This window comes from Lygodium microphyllum, chromosome 26 (genome assembly GCF_053477565.2).
Source record: "Lygodium microphyllum isolate KBCC chromosome 26, Lygodium_microphyllum_v1.1.10, whole genome shotgun sequence".
NCBI lineage: Eukaryota > Viridiplantae > Streptophyta > Polypodiopsida > Schizaeales > Lygodiaceae > Lygodium > Lygodium microphyllum.
Window position 1 is genome coordinate 101,117,376 of NC_141160.1, and position 14,508 is coordinate 101,131,883.

The 14,508-nt window shown below is 40.1% G+C and overlaps 1 protein-coding gene across 1 annotated transcript; it reads left to right on the forward strand.

Annotated features, from left to right (window-relative positions):
• The first annotated feature begins 338 nt into the window (after nucleotides 1-338).
• On the forward strand, nucleotides 339-3,358 carry LOC148013603 (uncharacterized). Its single transcript, XM_087667715.1, has 5 exons — nucleotides 339-1,616; nucleotides 1,869-2,059; nucleotides 2,240-2,369; nucleotides 2,480-2,541; nucleotides 2,636-3,358. Exons 1-5 carry the CDS (start codon nucleotides 784-786, stop codon nucleotides 2,671-2,673), a joined length of 1,254 nt encoding a protein of 417 aa, XP_087523841.1. The 5' UTR covers nucleotides 339-783; the 3' UTR covers nucleotides 2,674-3,358.
• Nucleotides 3,359-14,508: the final 11,150 nt, after the last annotated feature.

Sequence of the window (14,508 nt, forward strand, 5' to 3'; positions counted from 1 at the left end):
GGCCGGCAGGAAGGAGACAAAGGCGCGTTAGAGGCCGTACACCGTATACGTATGGGGGTGTGGAGGGCCATACGCATACGCTTGGACCGTATCAGCATGCGTCTTGTCCCCCCCCGGGAGGCCGAAGGTCCGCGGGCCCCGTCCATCGGCCCGCCAGTCAAAGCACTGCCTCTCCCTCAGTGACCGGTCCGTCGGGGGCAGCGGACCGGTCCCCCCGCTTACCCCGAGGCCTCGTGCTATTATTGTCGTCTCTCTCCTCTCTCCCCTCCCCCCCTCTCTCTCTCCTCTCGCCCCCTCTTGCCTTTCTATAACCTGTGCTCTTCGCTTTATCCTTCCTCCTCTTCTTCTTCTTCTTCTGGTGGTCGCCATAGCCAGAGCTCCCAAAAGCTTGAATTTTATTCCTCTATATCTGTCTCGCATTACAGGACAAGCAAAGAACCCTCCTCTCACTATCTTGCAGATCTTATTCTTCTTCGAAGTCTTCTTTTTCTTCTCTCTCTCTCTTTCTCTCTCTCTGTGTTCACCTGTTAATTCTTCCGTTTCTTCTTCCCCTTCTTATCTTTCTCTCACTCTGTATGTGCATCCGTCTGTCAATCCTTCCGTTTCTTCTGGATTTGCTAATCACTGCCTCTTTCTCGCGCTGTCGATCTGTTTCTAATCCTCCCGTTTCTTCTTCTACTACTTCTGTGTCGCTAATTTATCTCTCCTCTCTGTCTCCCTCTCACAGGATCTCTCTCAGCCCCCAGTGACAATCTTTGCTGCAGTTCCGTTTGCAAGCCCGCCATGCATCCTGTTGAAGGCCCGGAGAGCTCCGTCCAGAGTGGCTCCACTCTCAAAGAGCACGACTACATTGGCCTTGCCGAGGTCTCGTCCGCGCTTCACCATCCCTCTCCTGCAGGCGTGGAGACCGCACGCGACCTCAATCTCGAAGAAACCGATCTCCGCCTTGGCCTAGGCCCTCTCAGGAAAGCTGAAGACGCCATGACAGATAAGCCTTGCTCCCATGCAGACAAAGCCAAGCCAGTGGTGCTGTCTGACTCAAGGCAAGAGCAGCAACAACTTCAGCAGCAGCAGCAGACCAGATATAATACCTATGTGGATGGTGGTGCCATCGCGGCCGAGGAGCAGCGGAATGGCCCCAATGTGTGGCCAAGCACCGTGCAGCATGTTAAGAACATGTGCATGCCTGCCGCGGAAACAGGAGCACCGGCTCCCATGCTTGTAAATGGCTATGGAAATGGCAACCGATCTGTTGCTGTCCCCAAGAATGCCATGAAGCGAGGATACGAAACCATGTCTGATGCCCGTTTCAGTGTCACAGGCATGGATGCCAGGTCTATGGTGAACAATGCAGGCGTTGGCGCTGCAATGCATGCAGCTGGGGAACAGGACAGCAAAGCCCTGCCCAAGCATCAGCCGGGTTCCTTTCTTCCAACTTGGACTCCTCCGAAGCCTAGCATCCCTGGCCAATGGTACGCTGGCCTAGAGCAGCCTGCCACTTCTTTCCCGAGCATCAAAACTCCGGCAGCATCCCCCCTCCAGAAGCCGGCTGCAGGTTACAAGCCTCGTGATCCGGTGGAGACACCATCAGACTCCACGGACGTGCCTCCTTCGAAGTAAGTTCTTATCTGTTCTTCACACTCAGTACAGACATGTAGGAAAGTTTGAGCCAGTCGCAATTGGTGGGTCTATTGATATCATTGCATCAGAAGTGGAAGTTTTTTGGTATACTTTGTGTGCTGATTGTTCTGTTGAGTTTTGCTTGGACTGTGCCCTGTGTCGAAGAACAAATTAAGTTGGAATGGAGGGGTGACACGCTTGTTTACACACAGTTTGGGGAAGCATTAAAACGGTGTTTTTTTTTGCAGGAGCCGAGTCGTAGGATGGCCTCCAGTGGCTACTTACAGAAAACAACAAACCCTTGTCAAACCTGCAGAGATGTTTGTTAAAGTTAATATGGATGGCATAACAGTTGGACGCAAAGTTGACTTGAATGCGCACACCACTTATGACAGTCTACTAATAGCCCTAGAAGAGATGTTCCAGCCATCAAATAGTGGTAAATTTTGGCTTCATTCAACGCTTAATTTGCAGAAACTAATCTTGGAGGTGCATCTGATCAGTGTTAAATTATTTGCAGTCGGTGTTATTTTCAATGGCCACAGTATCTGTCTAGAGAATCGCAGGTTCTTGTTATGCTGGACTGAAAGTGATTGTGTTGTGAATATTTGTGGTACAGCTCAAGTCACAGGAAGAGATAATGTTGTGAATGATGTCAAACAATTTCGTCTGCGGAATGGATCTGAGTTTGTGCTTACTTATGAAGACAAAGAGGGTGATTGGATGCTTGTGGGAGATGTTCCTTGGAGGTAAGATCTGCTTCGTTTATCAGTTTGATGTCATAGTTGCCACACTTTCAACTGTCAAAAACTGTATTGTTTTGGTGGACCTGTGGCTGAACAAAATTTTTCTGCTGTAGTTTGTTTGTGACAACTGTGAAGAGATTGCGGATTGTACGAGGAACTGAAGCTACAGGTCTTGGTAAGAAACAATCACGCATACTGTTTTACCTGCTTCTGTCCAGACTTATTGTTGTGTGATATTAAGCATTCTGCTATTTTCTGTTTGTTTGCAGCCCCAGGTGGGTTGGATAATGTGCAGTGCCCTGTTTGAGCTTGATGATGCTAGCTGCCACATACTCTTTGGGGATTGTTGGCTTTCCATCCTACCTTGTCTCCACATAAGCAGCACTGAAGTTTACCATACGCATAGCTCCCATTATAGTCACTCTCAAAAATAAGACTGCATATTATTTATGGCAATCTATATGTCCTCTATATAGATGGCTCTTTTGTTTTAACAAGTTTGTTGAAGCTCATGTGATATACAATACTGTATCATTCTGAACTATGCGGCTCAAGCAGTCTAGTTGCTATTCTTTCCGAGTGGGTTAGGAATGTTCCCGCTTTTTGACCTTTGACATCATGAAAATCAAGGTTTGGTGCTGAACAAGCTCAGCCAGAGAACTGTGGGCTGAAAGAAGGGGGTTCTATACACAACCGGTGGCATAGCTCAGCCAGAGAACTGTGGGCTGAAAGAAGGGGGTTCTATCCTCATTAATCGATCGGTTGTACAGATCCTATCAAATTTGTAACCACCAGTTTGCTCTTCAAGCCCAGTTCTCAACTCCTCCTTGATGACTTTTTATATGAATGTGAACAAAAGTTTATATGCAAAGATGGAAGAGAAAACCCTGATCTCGAGAGATGGTTCAGAATTGGGCTCTGGTTGATGCATTTCTTAGGATAAAGCAGAAGATTGCTGGCCACCTAATTAATAGTGTATTGTAGCTGTATAAGCTCTTTCAAGCATTTATCCTTTAGTCCTTGTAATGCGAGTATCCATGTATGTAATGTATTGAATGCATATGTTCTGAATATTATGCTTAGAATTGCAGTTGTAATGCGAGTATCCATATATGTAATGTATTGAATGCATATGCTCTGAATATTATGCTTAGAATTGTATGGACTATTACCATTGCATTGATGCTTACATTTAAGTGTGGGTTAAAAAGAGCAAGTTCTTAACAGTACTGTGAAGAGCTTGCTTTAATGATTACAGACAAGCTGTGACGAGGATTGCTTTAGTTACATAAAGACATGTATATTAAAGCTGAAATGCGAGCAGTGCAAGTGTTTGTGCGATCATCTCTGATTCACTGCTTTAGTGTTGATAGCATTGTTCCTCATTAAAAATCCCAAGGCTTAAGAGGGTTAAAGGGGGGGGGGGGGGGGTATATCTTTGGGCTCAAGCACGAGCAATGTAAGCCATCAGAGAGATCCCGTGATTAGCTGGGCAGGTACAGGGTGTCGGCCTAACGGTAAAATGTGCAGTCGGGGATCAACTAGAAGCCGTGTGCTGGGTTAATCCTGCTAGCAGGGTGAAGCTGGAGTTGAAGATAACTTCCCTCTCCCCAAACCCCAGGGTAAGACCGCAGGGTCAGTGGAATTGCATGCCCCGTACTGACCCTGGATGCGACTGGTCCCTATTTCCCTTAAAGATTCCTGCAAGTATAATGATAATTTCTGAGCTATTATCTCTGAGTTGGCCTGATGAAGTGAAACACTAATGAATACCTTAACCAACAACTTCTTGACGAACCCATTGAGCAGCCCTTTCAGGTGAATGAATGCCAGACCCTTTTCGAAAGTTCAAATTTCATTCACCGGCCATCACACTAAAAAGGCTAACCAGCCATTAGGGGGTAGTCTAATCTTCCATTGGTTTAGGAGTTGCTTTTCCCTCCCATCTCTTCCAGTGTGTTCACGAAAAACATTAGTTTAGTGCCAGGCGAATTGTTAAATTGGAAGGTAGAAAACACGAATGGATGTGTTTAGTGGAGGTGTTTGAATTCTAAATTCGAGGGCCATTTCAGTTGTACGACCAGTAATCCTGCAAATCCAGGCAAAAGCTTGCATATCTTGCAAATCCCGCTAAGCCAAGGCTGAAGGTTTGTGTATCGGTCTCAAAGGGATGGTTTCCGTAGGTGACTAACTACAAGCAGTAGCGGGGTAATAGGCTAGTTCTGGTGAATTCTTCTGCAAAAAGCGGCATCCCGGGATATCATGGCTTGGAAGGCATGGCAAGCCCGGCTATGCTTCCAGGGAAAAACTTATGTGTTGTCTTCTTTTAAACCCATCAAGTTTTCACAAGGAAACAAGCAAGAGGAACAGATAAATAGACGATTTCTCGGAACACCGATGTCTTGTCATTGGCAAGAAGGGGTGCGTGATGGCCAAATGGGGCTTTCCTTCCTTCAGCAGAAAATGAGATATCTGAGTAGCAGGATAGATTGATATCCTCTTGTGCATGCTCCTGCTCTAAAACGATGGATGCATGTCGTTTGCTGGGTGAGCGAGAAATGTCATGTGAAACTTTAGGCATGTCTAGTCGACTGTGACGACACACTCTTGTTAGCTTTTTGCATCGACCTGCGTTTCTAATCATTTTAATTTTCATATGGGCGTGTGCTCACTGCTCACTGCTCACTGCTTTGTCTGCAGTGAACGCACCTTTGTGCAGTGGCACTGTTCGTTGTACTTTCAGCATTGTCATCATATCTGCCATTATCCCTTTAACCTTTGCCATTGAAATTCTATCACCATCCTGTCACTCATGACAATTCTCATTCAATAAGGACACTTAATGTTGTAAAGCAAAAGTCTTTGCTGACACCCTTTTCTGAGAGCCAGTCCTGTCACTAAAGGACTTGGACCTTTACTCCCTTAAATTTTAAAAGCATTAGCTATAACAGGAGCCCTGAGATTCCCAAGCCTTTAGGGAAAACCTTACTTGGGAGGCAGTGGCACGATTTGACTTATCCTTACCTTTTAATTAAAACCTTAGGGTCCTATGTGCCCCTTGTCCAATGTTCCACCTTACCTACATCTCTCATCTCTTCATTACCTCACACCAAGTCCATACCTCTACATCACAAACACTTAAGTCCTACGAAATGAAACAATTGGCACCCATCCTTTTGCCATTAGCTGAAGACATTTCCATTGACTAGGCACCCTTGATGGCCCAATACGATACAATGAACAAAATTTAGCTTTTAACAAGATCTTTCTTTTGTTGACAAATCACGATGGTCACTCGCAATAGTTCCCAACTCTATGTCACAACTATTTGTGGAATCTCAATGAGTAGTCTAAAGCACAATCCAGTAGTGAAAGGTTAAAGGTACTTTCCTTTGCCTTTTCCCATAGAGCAGTTTTGATAATTGATTGCTTTGGGATCTAGATAACTGAGTGTGATGTAGCATCAATAATGCCAATGAAGTCTACTTAACTAGTAAAGTGGATAAGTTATTTCCCAACTTTATTATTGCAACCTTTTGCAACGCGGCGGGGATCAAGTACTCAAGTTAAGAACCATACGAATGGGAGTCCACATTAAATATCAAAAGTCATTTTTAAACACTCAATAGCAAACAAAAGCTCAAAAGCATGTTGGTGGTCCATATAGTAAACCTCTTGCCAAGCTTTTCTTTTGTCAAATCCCTTTAATCATTTGATACCAATGCAAAATGGTCTCTTACATATTATAAACACACAACTCATTATCTTTGGTCATCATGCCCCATTTCCATGCACAAGAAACCCTTAGATATTCAACTTCCAACACTATCAAATATATTTGAATGTTGTCTATGCTCCCTTCCTTGACAAAGGAATTCTCCAAGGCAAGCTTTGAGGCATCGATGTGAACATAAATAGTTATCATAAATAGTTATTGTTTGAAAAAGTATGTGTTGGAGAGAGCTTTCTTAAACTCCTCATAAGCTTCTTAACACTCGGAAGTCCACTATGAACTAATAAGAAGCTTGTATGGATATATCTTATCATTAAGCCAAAATTAGGAATGAATATGTGCTACTTTCCCACATGGCCCATACACATAAATTTTCCCACATGGCCCATACACACAAAAAATTGCACCCATTCCACTTTCCATGGTTTCACTCCATGAAAGCAAAATAAACTGTGGTCCATACACAAAAGATTGCACCCATCCCACTTTCCATGGTATGTGTTATGGCAGTAGCAAGACAATATTGATTCTTTTGATTGCCACATGAAGACGAATCTTGAACAACCATTGCCAGTGATTTGATTCAAAATCTTGTTGAGCCACCAATAAATCCTTGATAAAATATTTTTTCGATCCACATGTAGAATCCTTAACTTCTCAAATGTCTTTTCTTGGGGCTATGGTAGCATCTATTGCCCTTGACACCACTACTTCATTAGAAGTTGGCTTTATCTTTGAAGGAAATATCACATTGAATGGATGTATGACATGCAATTTTCCTTATTATGTATTTATCTATTGTAGACAAACTCCAATGTGTCCTCATCCATAGACGGCATCTGTGGTGTTGTAATGTTCTATAATCCTACTTTACTTTATGCTTGCATATCACATTTCACAAACTCAACTTGCAAGGTTGGGACTTGTATTGCATTCACAATGTTAAGTTACTAGCAAGAGATGGTTGCTTGCAAACATGGCTAGGATAGTACTAATCACCTTTCCTATTTTACATTTATAATGTTTGTCATTGTAGGATAGAACTAATGCCTTTCTTGTTGACATTTATATTGTTTGTCATTCGGTGAGGTTTGAAGCGCAACAATCAAACAAAACTTCCCCACCTTTGATTCTTTAATTGTCACTTTTTGGGTTGTATTTTCACTTTTATTCTCGTACAACGGCTAACAATCATTGAGCCCCTTTATATGTTTGCAAAGAAACCCCCTTGCAAACTATTTTGTTGCTTCATAGCCATGATTCTGTATAGGTATTGCCCTTGGTGTATTGAGGTAAACAAACTATTAAGATTCATGCCCATTTTCATCACCTTGTTCCATCTCTCTCCATTACAATTTGAAAGAATGTCGGCTAGTCTTTCATATCGGTTCATGCTTGTGCATCCTTCTCATTGTCAATAGAGGTTGGACATATCATGCACCTACCTTCAGTTGTGTGAAAGACATTCTTCCATCCAAATGTCGCATAGGGAAGAAGATACTACTTTAAGTTGGTTTGCAAATTATACATACAAAAAAGAAAGAATATTGCAACGGTGAGGGATTAAAAAGCCAAGGGCTTTTTTGCTACACAAATTGCAACATGTAATGAGAAAAGGAAAAGACAACAAACACAAAATCTACTCAACTATGAGGAAGTGAAATGAAACAAACTTACCTCAATGAGTAAAGTGCTATGATAGAGCATGCTACTATATGTACCTTGTCTTGTACTCTTATTTTAAGGGGATCAAAGTGGAGTATACAATGAGCTCTTTGAAGGTAGAATGATGTTTTGGCCACAACTGATGCCTTGTTGTGAAGCCTTATATGGAGTGATGGAAGATGTTGGTTTGTGAGATCATTGTCTATTTTTGCATGAAATCTTTTATGGAAAACTTTCATGCACCTAACTTTCTAATTTGAAAGGGGAACTTTTAGAGACCATCAACAACTTGTTCCTTGTGGTAGCGAGGCCAACTTGCAACTAGTGCAGAATGTGGTAGTTAATGTACCACCTAAATAATTAACTACCAAGATTTTGAATGTTATTAAGGATCCATGTAGGTATTTGCATGTTATGGTGACATGAAAGTTTGAGACTTACATTAGGTCAAATCTTATACATTGTGAAGGTATCTTGAAGTTAAAGATGGTTCTTCATATAGAGAGGCCTCTTCCCTTAAGGGGATTAAAATGACCACAGGTTTCTTGAAATAGATCTTAGAACATTGAGATATTATGTTGAATATGTATTGCATCTTAACCTTCGACGTTTTTAGTTGTATTTTGATGTAATCAGTTGCCCCATCAATATTGCTATATGTCTTGATGTACAACATTGTGACTTTAATTCCATTCATTTCCTTGCTTCATGGACAAAGCACCATTATCAATTGATACCAATATATGAGTTGGTAATCACAAAAGATGGGACTTTTTAAAATATTGCACATCACATTAATGGTAGCTTTTTTGGCTTTATCCTATCATGCAAAGGACAAACAACAAACTAAATGTATCCTATGGTGTTAGTGAATGAACAATGCATATTCAGTTATTAGGACATGCATGTATATAATGGATGTATTCATAGATTCAATTATGGAGGGGTTGGACCAATTAATTATGGGAACATATTTGTCTTAAATGCACTTTTCATAGGTGTTTACTTAACACTTATAGCATCACATATGGTTGTGTTTAGTAGTCAAGTGCTTCTCTCGACTTTTGATGAAGCCAACAATGTGCTATGAGTAAAGTAGGTGCTTCATCTTCTTGTTTTTGATCTCATTCTCCTGGTTTTCTTTCAAAGTTAGAAATCTCTTACTACAGTAACAACACGACATATTTAACATGCATCATAGAGATAAGACTTGTGGTTTGATGGAAGTCGTGCACCTTGAAGGAATAATTCTTTGGTAAAGATAACATAATTTATAGCTTGATCTATGGCTTGCTTTGAGCTTCTAACTCTTCTCTTGTATTATGCTTGACTATGGGAAACATCATGGACAAGGAAAAACTTACACCATAGTACGGTGAGGGAATTTCTTTCCATAGTAGCTTTTATCAAAGTACTATTTGTTTCCAAAAGTTCTACATACCTATTTGGTGTGGAGGAATGAGCCATGTGTCATCTTTTATTGTTTAAAGGCTAATGGTAGTTGATTTTAAAAATAAAACTCTTTGTTATGGGTAATCATGGGGTAACATCATTTGTTTCTGAATTAATGTTTATTTGACTCCACTTAAAATATTATGAATGAAGAAAGACACACAAAAGCAAAATTGTCTACTTGTATGACATAAGTATGAAGGGTTCTTGGCATGTGAGGTTCACATGTTGTGTTTCCTCATAAGTAGACAAGCATTGTTCATGCACACATAAACACACTTTTGTTACCTACAATAACTATGTGGTCCATCCCCGTAAGGTGCCACCAAATCAATGGGCCATTAGGTATACTTGTGTTTCTCAATTAGTGCACAAGTAGCTCACGTTCTGGAAAAACTATACAAGTACTAATCAGGCCATTCCACTTGCCATATGGAAATGTTCTTTCAACAAGTGGACTTATGAAATGAATACTTCAAGACCTTCCCATACATTCAAATGTAATACTAATGTATTCAAATCACAAGTACCAAGGACATGGGATGATCTAGTATTACAATTTACCCTCTTTAGTGATGCTTTCAATATGCATCCACACACTCATATGCATGTGTCGTCTAAAAAAGTAATGAAGTTTCTCTCATAGATAACAAACAACAAGTCACATTTTGCATCAAGTTCGATCATGACGGATGATGGAGACATACAGAAGGGACAAGTTCAAGCACTTACAACTCAACAATATTTTACTTCCAATTAGAAAAGATGGATGTGTTGGCACCTTTGGAATGGTTATTATAGTACAAATACCTAGAATACTATTTGGAGGCCATCATAAGAGATATGATGGATTTTAAATCAATTCACATGTCTCATAAGGGATATGATGGACTGCTAGATTAATTCACATGCATCATATGTAAAGGGGTGAGCAAGTTACAATCCATAACTTTTTACAAGAAAGATGGCATTTCTTTATGGGAGCTTGGGCTTCCCTAAGCCATTGGACATAATACATAATAAATGATATAAATTGGAACAAAGATGCAGTGTCAAGTGGATAGAACATGACACTTTACAAAAGTCATTGGAAGATTTTGTACTTGTAAAATTAAAGGTTGTCTACTTTGGTAAATTGGAAAAGTATTAATATACCTAGTTGTATCTATGAGAGAGAGAGAGAGAGAGAGAGAGAGAGAGAGAGAGAGAGAGAGAGAGAGAGAGAGAGAGAGAGAGAGAGAGAGAGAGAGAGAGAGAGAGAGAGAGAGAGAGAGAGAGAGAGAGAGAGAGAATTGATGCACCTTTGTATCTATTTAAGTTCAAAAAGCAAAAGGAGAAAATCCCTAACAAATTCTATGGCCCCTATAGGCATTGTCATCTAGTGGTCCATATGTACACGTTTGCATGGCACCCTTGCCCCTTACACATGGTGTTGTTTGAGGTTGTGAAGAAAATGATTCAACTTTTAAGGTGATCTTCTTTTCACAATTGGTGACGTATCCCAACCAAAGTTGTATCCTACTTCCCCAAATTTTGACTATACACATGTGACATGATATAGCGATACTTTGGTGAGTGTTTGGGAAAAAAAGTGCCACCTCTTACTTTTGTGACCAGGCCTTGTGGTGCAATAAAGCATACTTTGAGAAACACACATTTCTTTCTTATTTTAGTTACAAACATTATAATGTTATATTCTAACAAAAATCTTTATGATATTCTTAGACATATTGAAAAATCTAAAGTCGATTGACATTCTATAAACTTAGGTGGTTGGAACTACACACAAACAAAATATACTAAGGAGGAGCAATGTAAAAGGGGCAAGTTGTGAAAGAGGTGCCAAAAAGACCTTAGGGGTAGTAATGTGACAAAAGAGGGGAATATGTTGAGAATCTTGCTTTAGTGTCATTGATTTGCTAAAAAGGGTCACATTATTGGCTAAGAAGTTTACTATTACCTTGAGAACCCCCCAAGCTTGTATTTTTCAAATTCTATATAAGATTCTAAAAATAGGAATTTCAATATTAGACTATTCAATTCCTCTTTATGTCACTTATATTAGCTTGCTTCCCCCCCCCCCCCCCCCAAAGAAAAGAAAAAAAAGTAAAGGAAACATTCTTTTTCATTAGGTGTTCCATAATTGGCTACCTTACCACCCTTGCAAGTGGTCAAATTTATGCTGCCTCTACCTTTGGGTAGTATTACAATTGGTAAAATGCCTAATTCTTTTGTAAGGATAAGTTCAAAACTACTTTAGGTGAGCCGTAGTTAGGTCATGTGCTTGTCCCTCCAACTAATCAAACATACTTTTTTTTTTTCCAGGAGAACACGTTGTAATGATGAAGATTGCAAGTTCATTAAACAAGAAATATTGCAAATACTATCTTTTGATAAATGGAGCTATTGCCATGGCTAGTTTTTGGTGTCAAAGTTAAAGTGCATAGAACAATTGACGGTCATACCACAACATATGTTTATAAATCTTGGTGGAGGTCACTAAGAAAGGTAGGAAGTCTATGCAACTTGGCCAATATATACCAAGGATCTAGGTTCTAGGACACTAAAGGATGCGTGCTCAACATTTACTCACACAAGGTGATGTGATCACACAAGCAATCCCAACGTAACACAAGACGAGATCACGTACGATTGTTAGGTTTCGCTTTCTATGCAAGCTAATTTGAAACTCTTCTTTGGTACTCTCGTACAATAATGCCAGTTAAAGTTACAACATGAAGGATATCAAGGTCTAGCCACTAGTAATTGATAGCGGTTATAAGAAATCCTTACATCTTTGCACTAAGGACTGGAAGGTCACACATCATTGGATAAAAATGAAGTGAAACGAGATGTCAAAAATGGGGGGTTTAAGAAAGGTCATGACAATGAAAGGCCAAAAGTCTTAGGAAAAAACAAAAGGTCACAAATGCATTAGAAACGGAGAAGTTCGATTTTGATAAGGTAAAGCTCAACAAGATGAGAGCAAACACAACGATAGTTTTCTAGGCCAATATTTGGAATGCCATGGTCACCTTCGACAATCATTTCTCCTCAGCAATAAAATAATTGGTGTTTTACACATGATATTCTTCCATGTTCCATTACAAAATTGCAGAAAGGTGAGAATGATAGGCTCAAGAAAAACACGAGTGCATTGGAGCATTGATGTATTTCAATCCGCCATAGACACAGCCTCAGTAGTGGCAATCGTTTTTGTTGAGAACTTTCAAATCTCCAAAGGAAAAGAAAGGACGTAAAGCATGAAATCCCAAGAGCTGTACTTGAAAACTTGTAAAAGAAAGCTAATGGCTTTGCCTTATCCAAAACTTCAATTTGAATACCCTAATGGGCAAAACAAGGCTTACTATGTTCAAAAAAAAGGCTATTGCAAAATTTTGAGTAGATGTACTTTAACTTGAGGAACTTTTTTCCATCCAAAGGAGAAAAGGAAGAAGGAGTATTTTTTTCCCCTTTGGGGGGGGGGGGGATTGTGACATTAACCAATTTTATAACGAAATTTATCCCAAATATAGTAGGCGAAGTGAATTTCGATCGTTTTTTTTTTTTTTTGGGAAAATATAACCCAGAGAAAAATACACTGAAGGCCGGTTTTTTGTGGACACTCTACTTTGGGGTTTCCTTTTCAAAAGTTGATTTTGAAAAAAAAAAGGAAAAGGAAAGAAAGCAAAGATGTGGATGTTCTTCTTGGTAGTAATACACGTCGGTGTAAATGCTCCAAAACAAGGTGGCATCAATAATAGTAAGGTGGGTGGGTGGGAGGATGGAAGTGACTTATGAGACATTTTAAAAGAAAAAAGTGAAAAAGCAGATGCTGTGCTGGCCACAGCTCTGTTGGACACGTGTACGGAGAGGGGGCGTGCCCGACCTAGAGCGCCACGTGTCGGTTGGTGGTACGAGGCGACAAGCCACCAACAGGGGGAAATATTTACAGTTATTCGGTATTATCGTATTCTCATCCATGGCCCCGCTGCTGAGCTGGCGTGCAAGGTCTCTTGAGGGATCCTCTCCATATGTATATATAAAATCCTTACGCTAGTCGTAATATAAAGTTATATAAATATAATGTAAGATAATATAATATATGTATTGCCAAGTCTTAAAGAAGTAGGATCACACGTAGACTTGCCAAACCTTTTAGTCGTCAAATAAGTTGAGTATGTATTGTGTGACATGCCCTTTTTCCTTCTCACTTACTAAAATTATTGTCACCTTTACTTTGAACGTCAAGTATAGACTCCATATGCCAAAGGGTGATGTAATACACACTCCTTGCTGTGCTTTCTTGATGTATAACAACTACACTGAGCTGCACATGGTACCTTCTTTAAATCTCACACTTGGCTATAAAAGGGGCTAACTTTACTTATTAGATATTGCAAAAGTCTAGTCATGACTTGTGTATGGCGCGACCCTAAACCCTTGGTTTTTTGTGACCACCACTTTATAAGTTAGGTTAGAACATTGCACCATGACGAGTGGGGTGACCGTAGCACTAGAGCATTGACATGCATTCCACAATTGTGTGTCAAGGTCTTTTGGTGGTGTCACACTAAGCCTCTTTACTCGGCTCTCTAGAGTCTAGAAAGGCTACCCTTCTAGCGAGCAAGGAAGGAAAAGAGTATGCCATACCAAGCTTACATTGTCTAGTAAAACCTAGTTATGGCATCACCCTAAGTTAATCTATGAAAGGATTGGTCGTTGTGCTCAAAGCATTTGCTTGGCCTATGTAAAGCTTGCAACAAGGATTGCATGGAGCTAATTCGATAAAGAATTGCATGGAGCTAATTTGATAGAACTTGTATCTCTGTAGTAGACCTACTTTTGATGTTATGATTATTACTAAGGTGCTAGAAGCTTCTATCTCTACATTAGATCTATGTTTAATAGAACTTCTATCTCTGCATTAGACCTACCTTTGACAATGTGGTAGTGGAAGGAAAGGAGTTCCCCTCCCTTGATTACCACCTTGCACAACCCAATTGCTACCATTGACACACAATGAAAAGTCTAGGTTAGTTTCAAGTAAATTGCAAAAAGGAAAATAAAAAAAGTAGGAAACTTAAAAGTGTGTGTGTTTTAATCTTTGGTTTATAAGGCTAGTCACATATCTTGATCAACACACTCCAATACTATCCACAAAAATTGAGGCTTAGTTTCAAGATGCAAAAAATATATTCAAATTTACTAAGTGGTGGCCATAAAATTGACATAAACAAGCTTATTTTAGTTATATATTTAAAAGCTATTCAAAGCCTAGAAAAAAAGCTA

Bases quoted from the DNA above. Each gene is read 5' to 3' on its own strand.
- LOC148013603 (XM_087667715.1), top strand. From the start codon at position 784: ATGCATCCTGTTGAAGGCCCGGAGAGCTCCGTCCAGAGTGGCTCCACT. The intron at 1,617-1,868 runs GTAAGTTCTTAT...TTTTTTTTGCAG, and splicing joins ACGGACGTGCCTCCTTCGAA to GAGCCGAGTCGTAGGATGGC. The intron at 2,060-2,239 runs GTAAATTTTGGC...TTTGTGGTACAG, and splicing joins GTTCCAGCCATCAAATAGTG to CTCAAGTCACAGGAAGAGAT.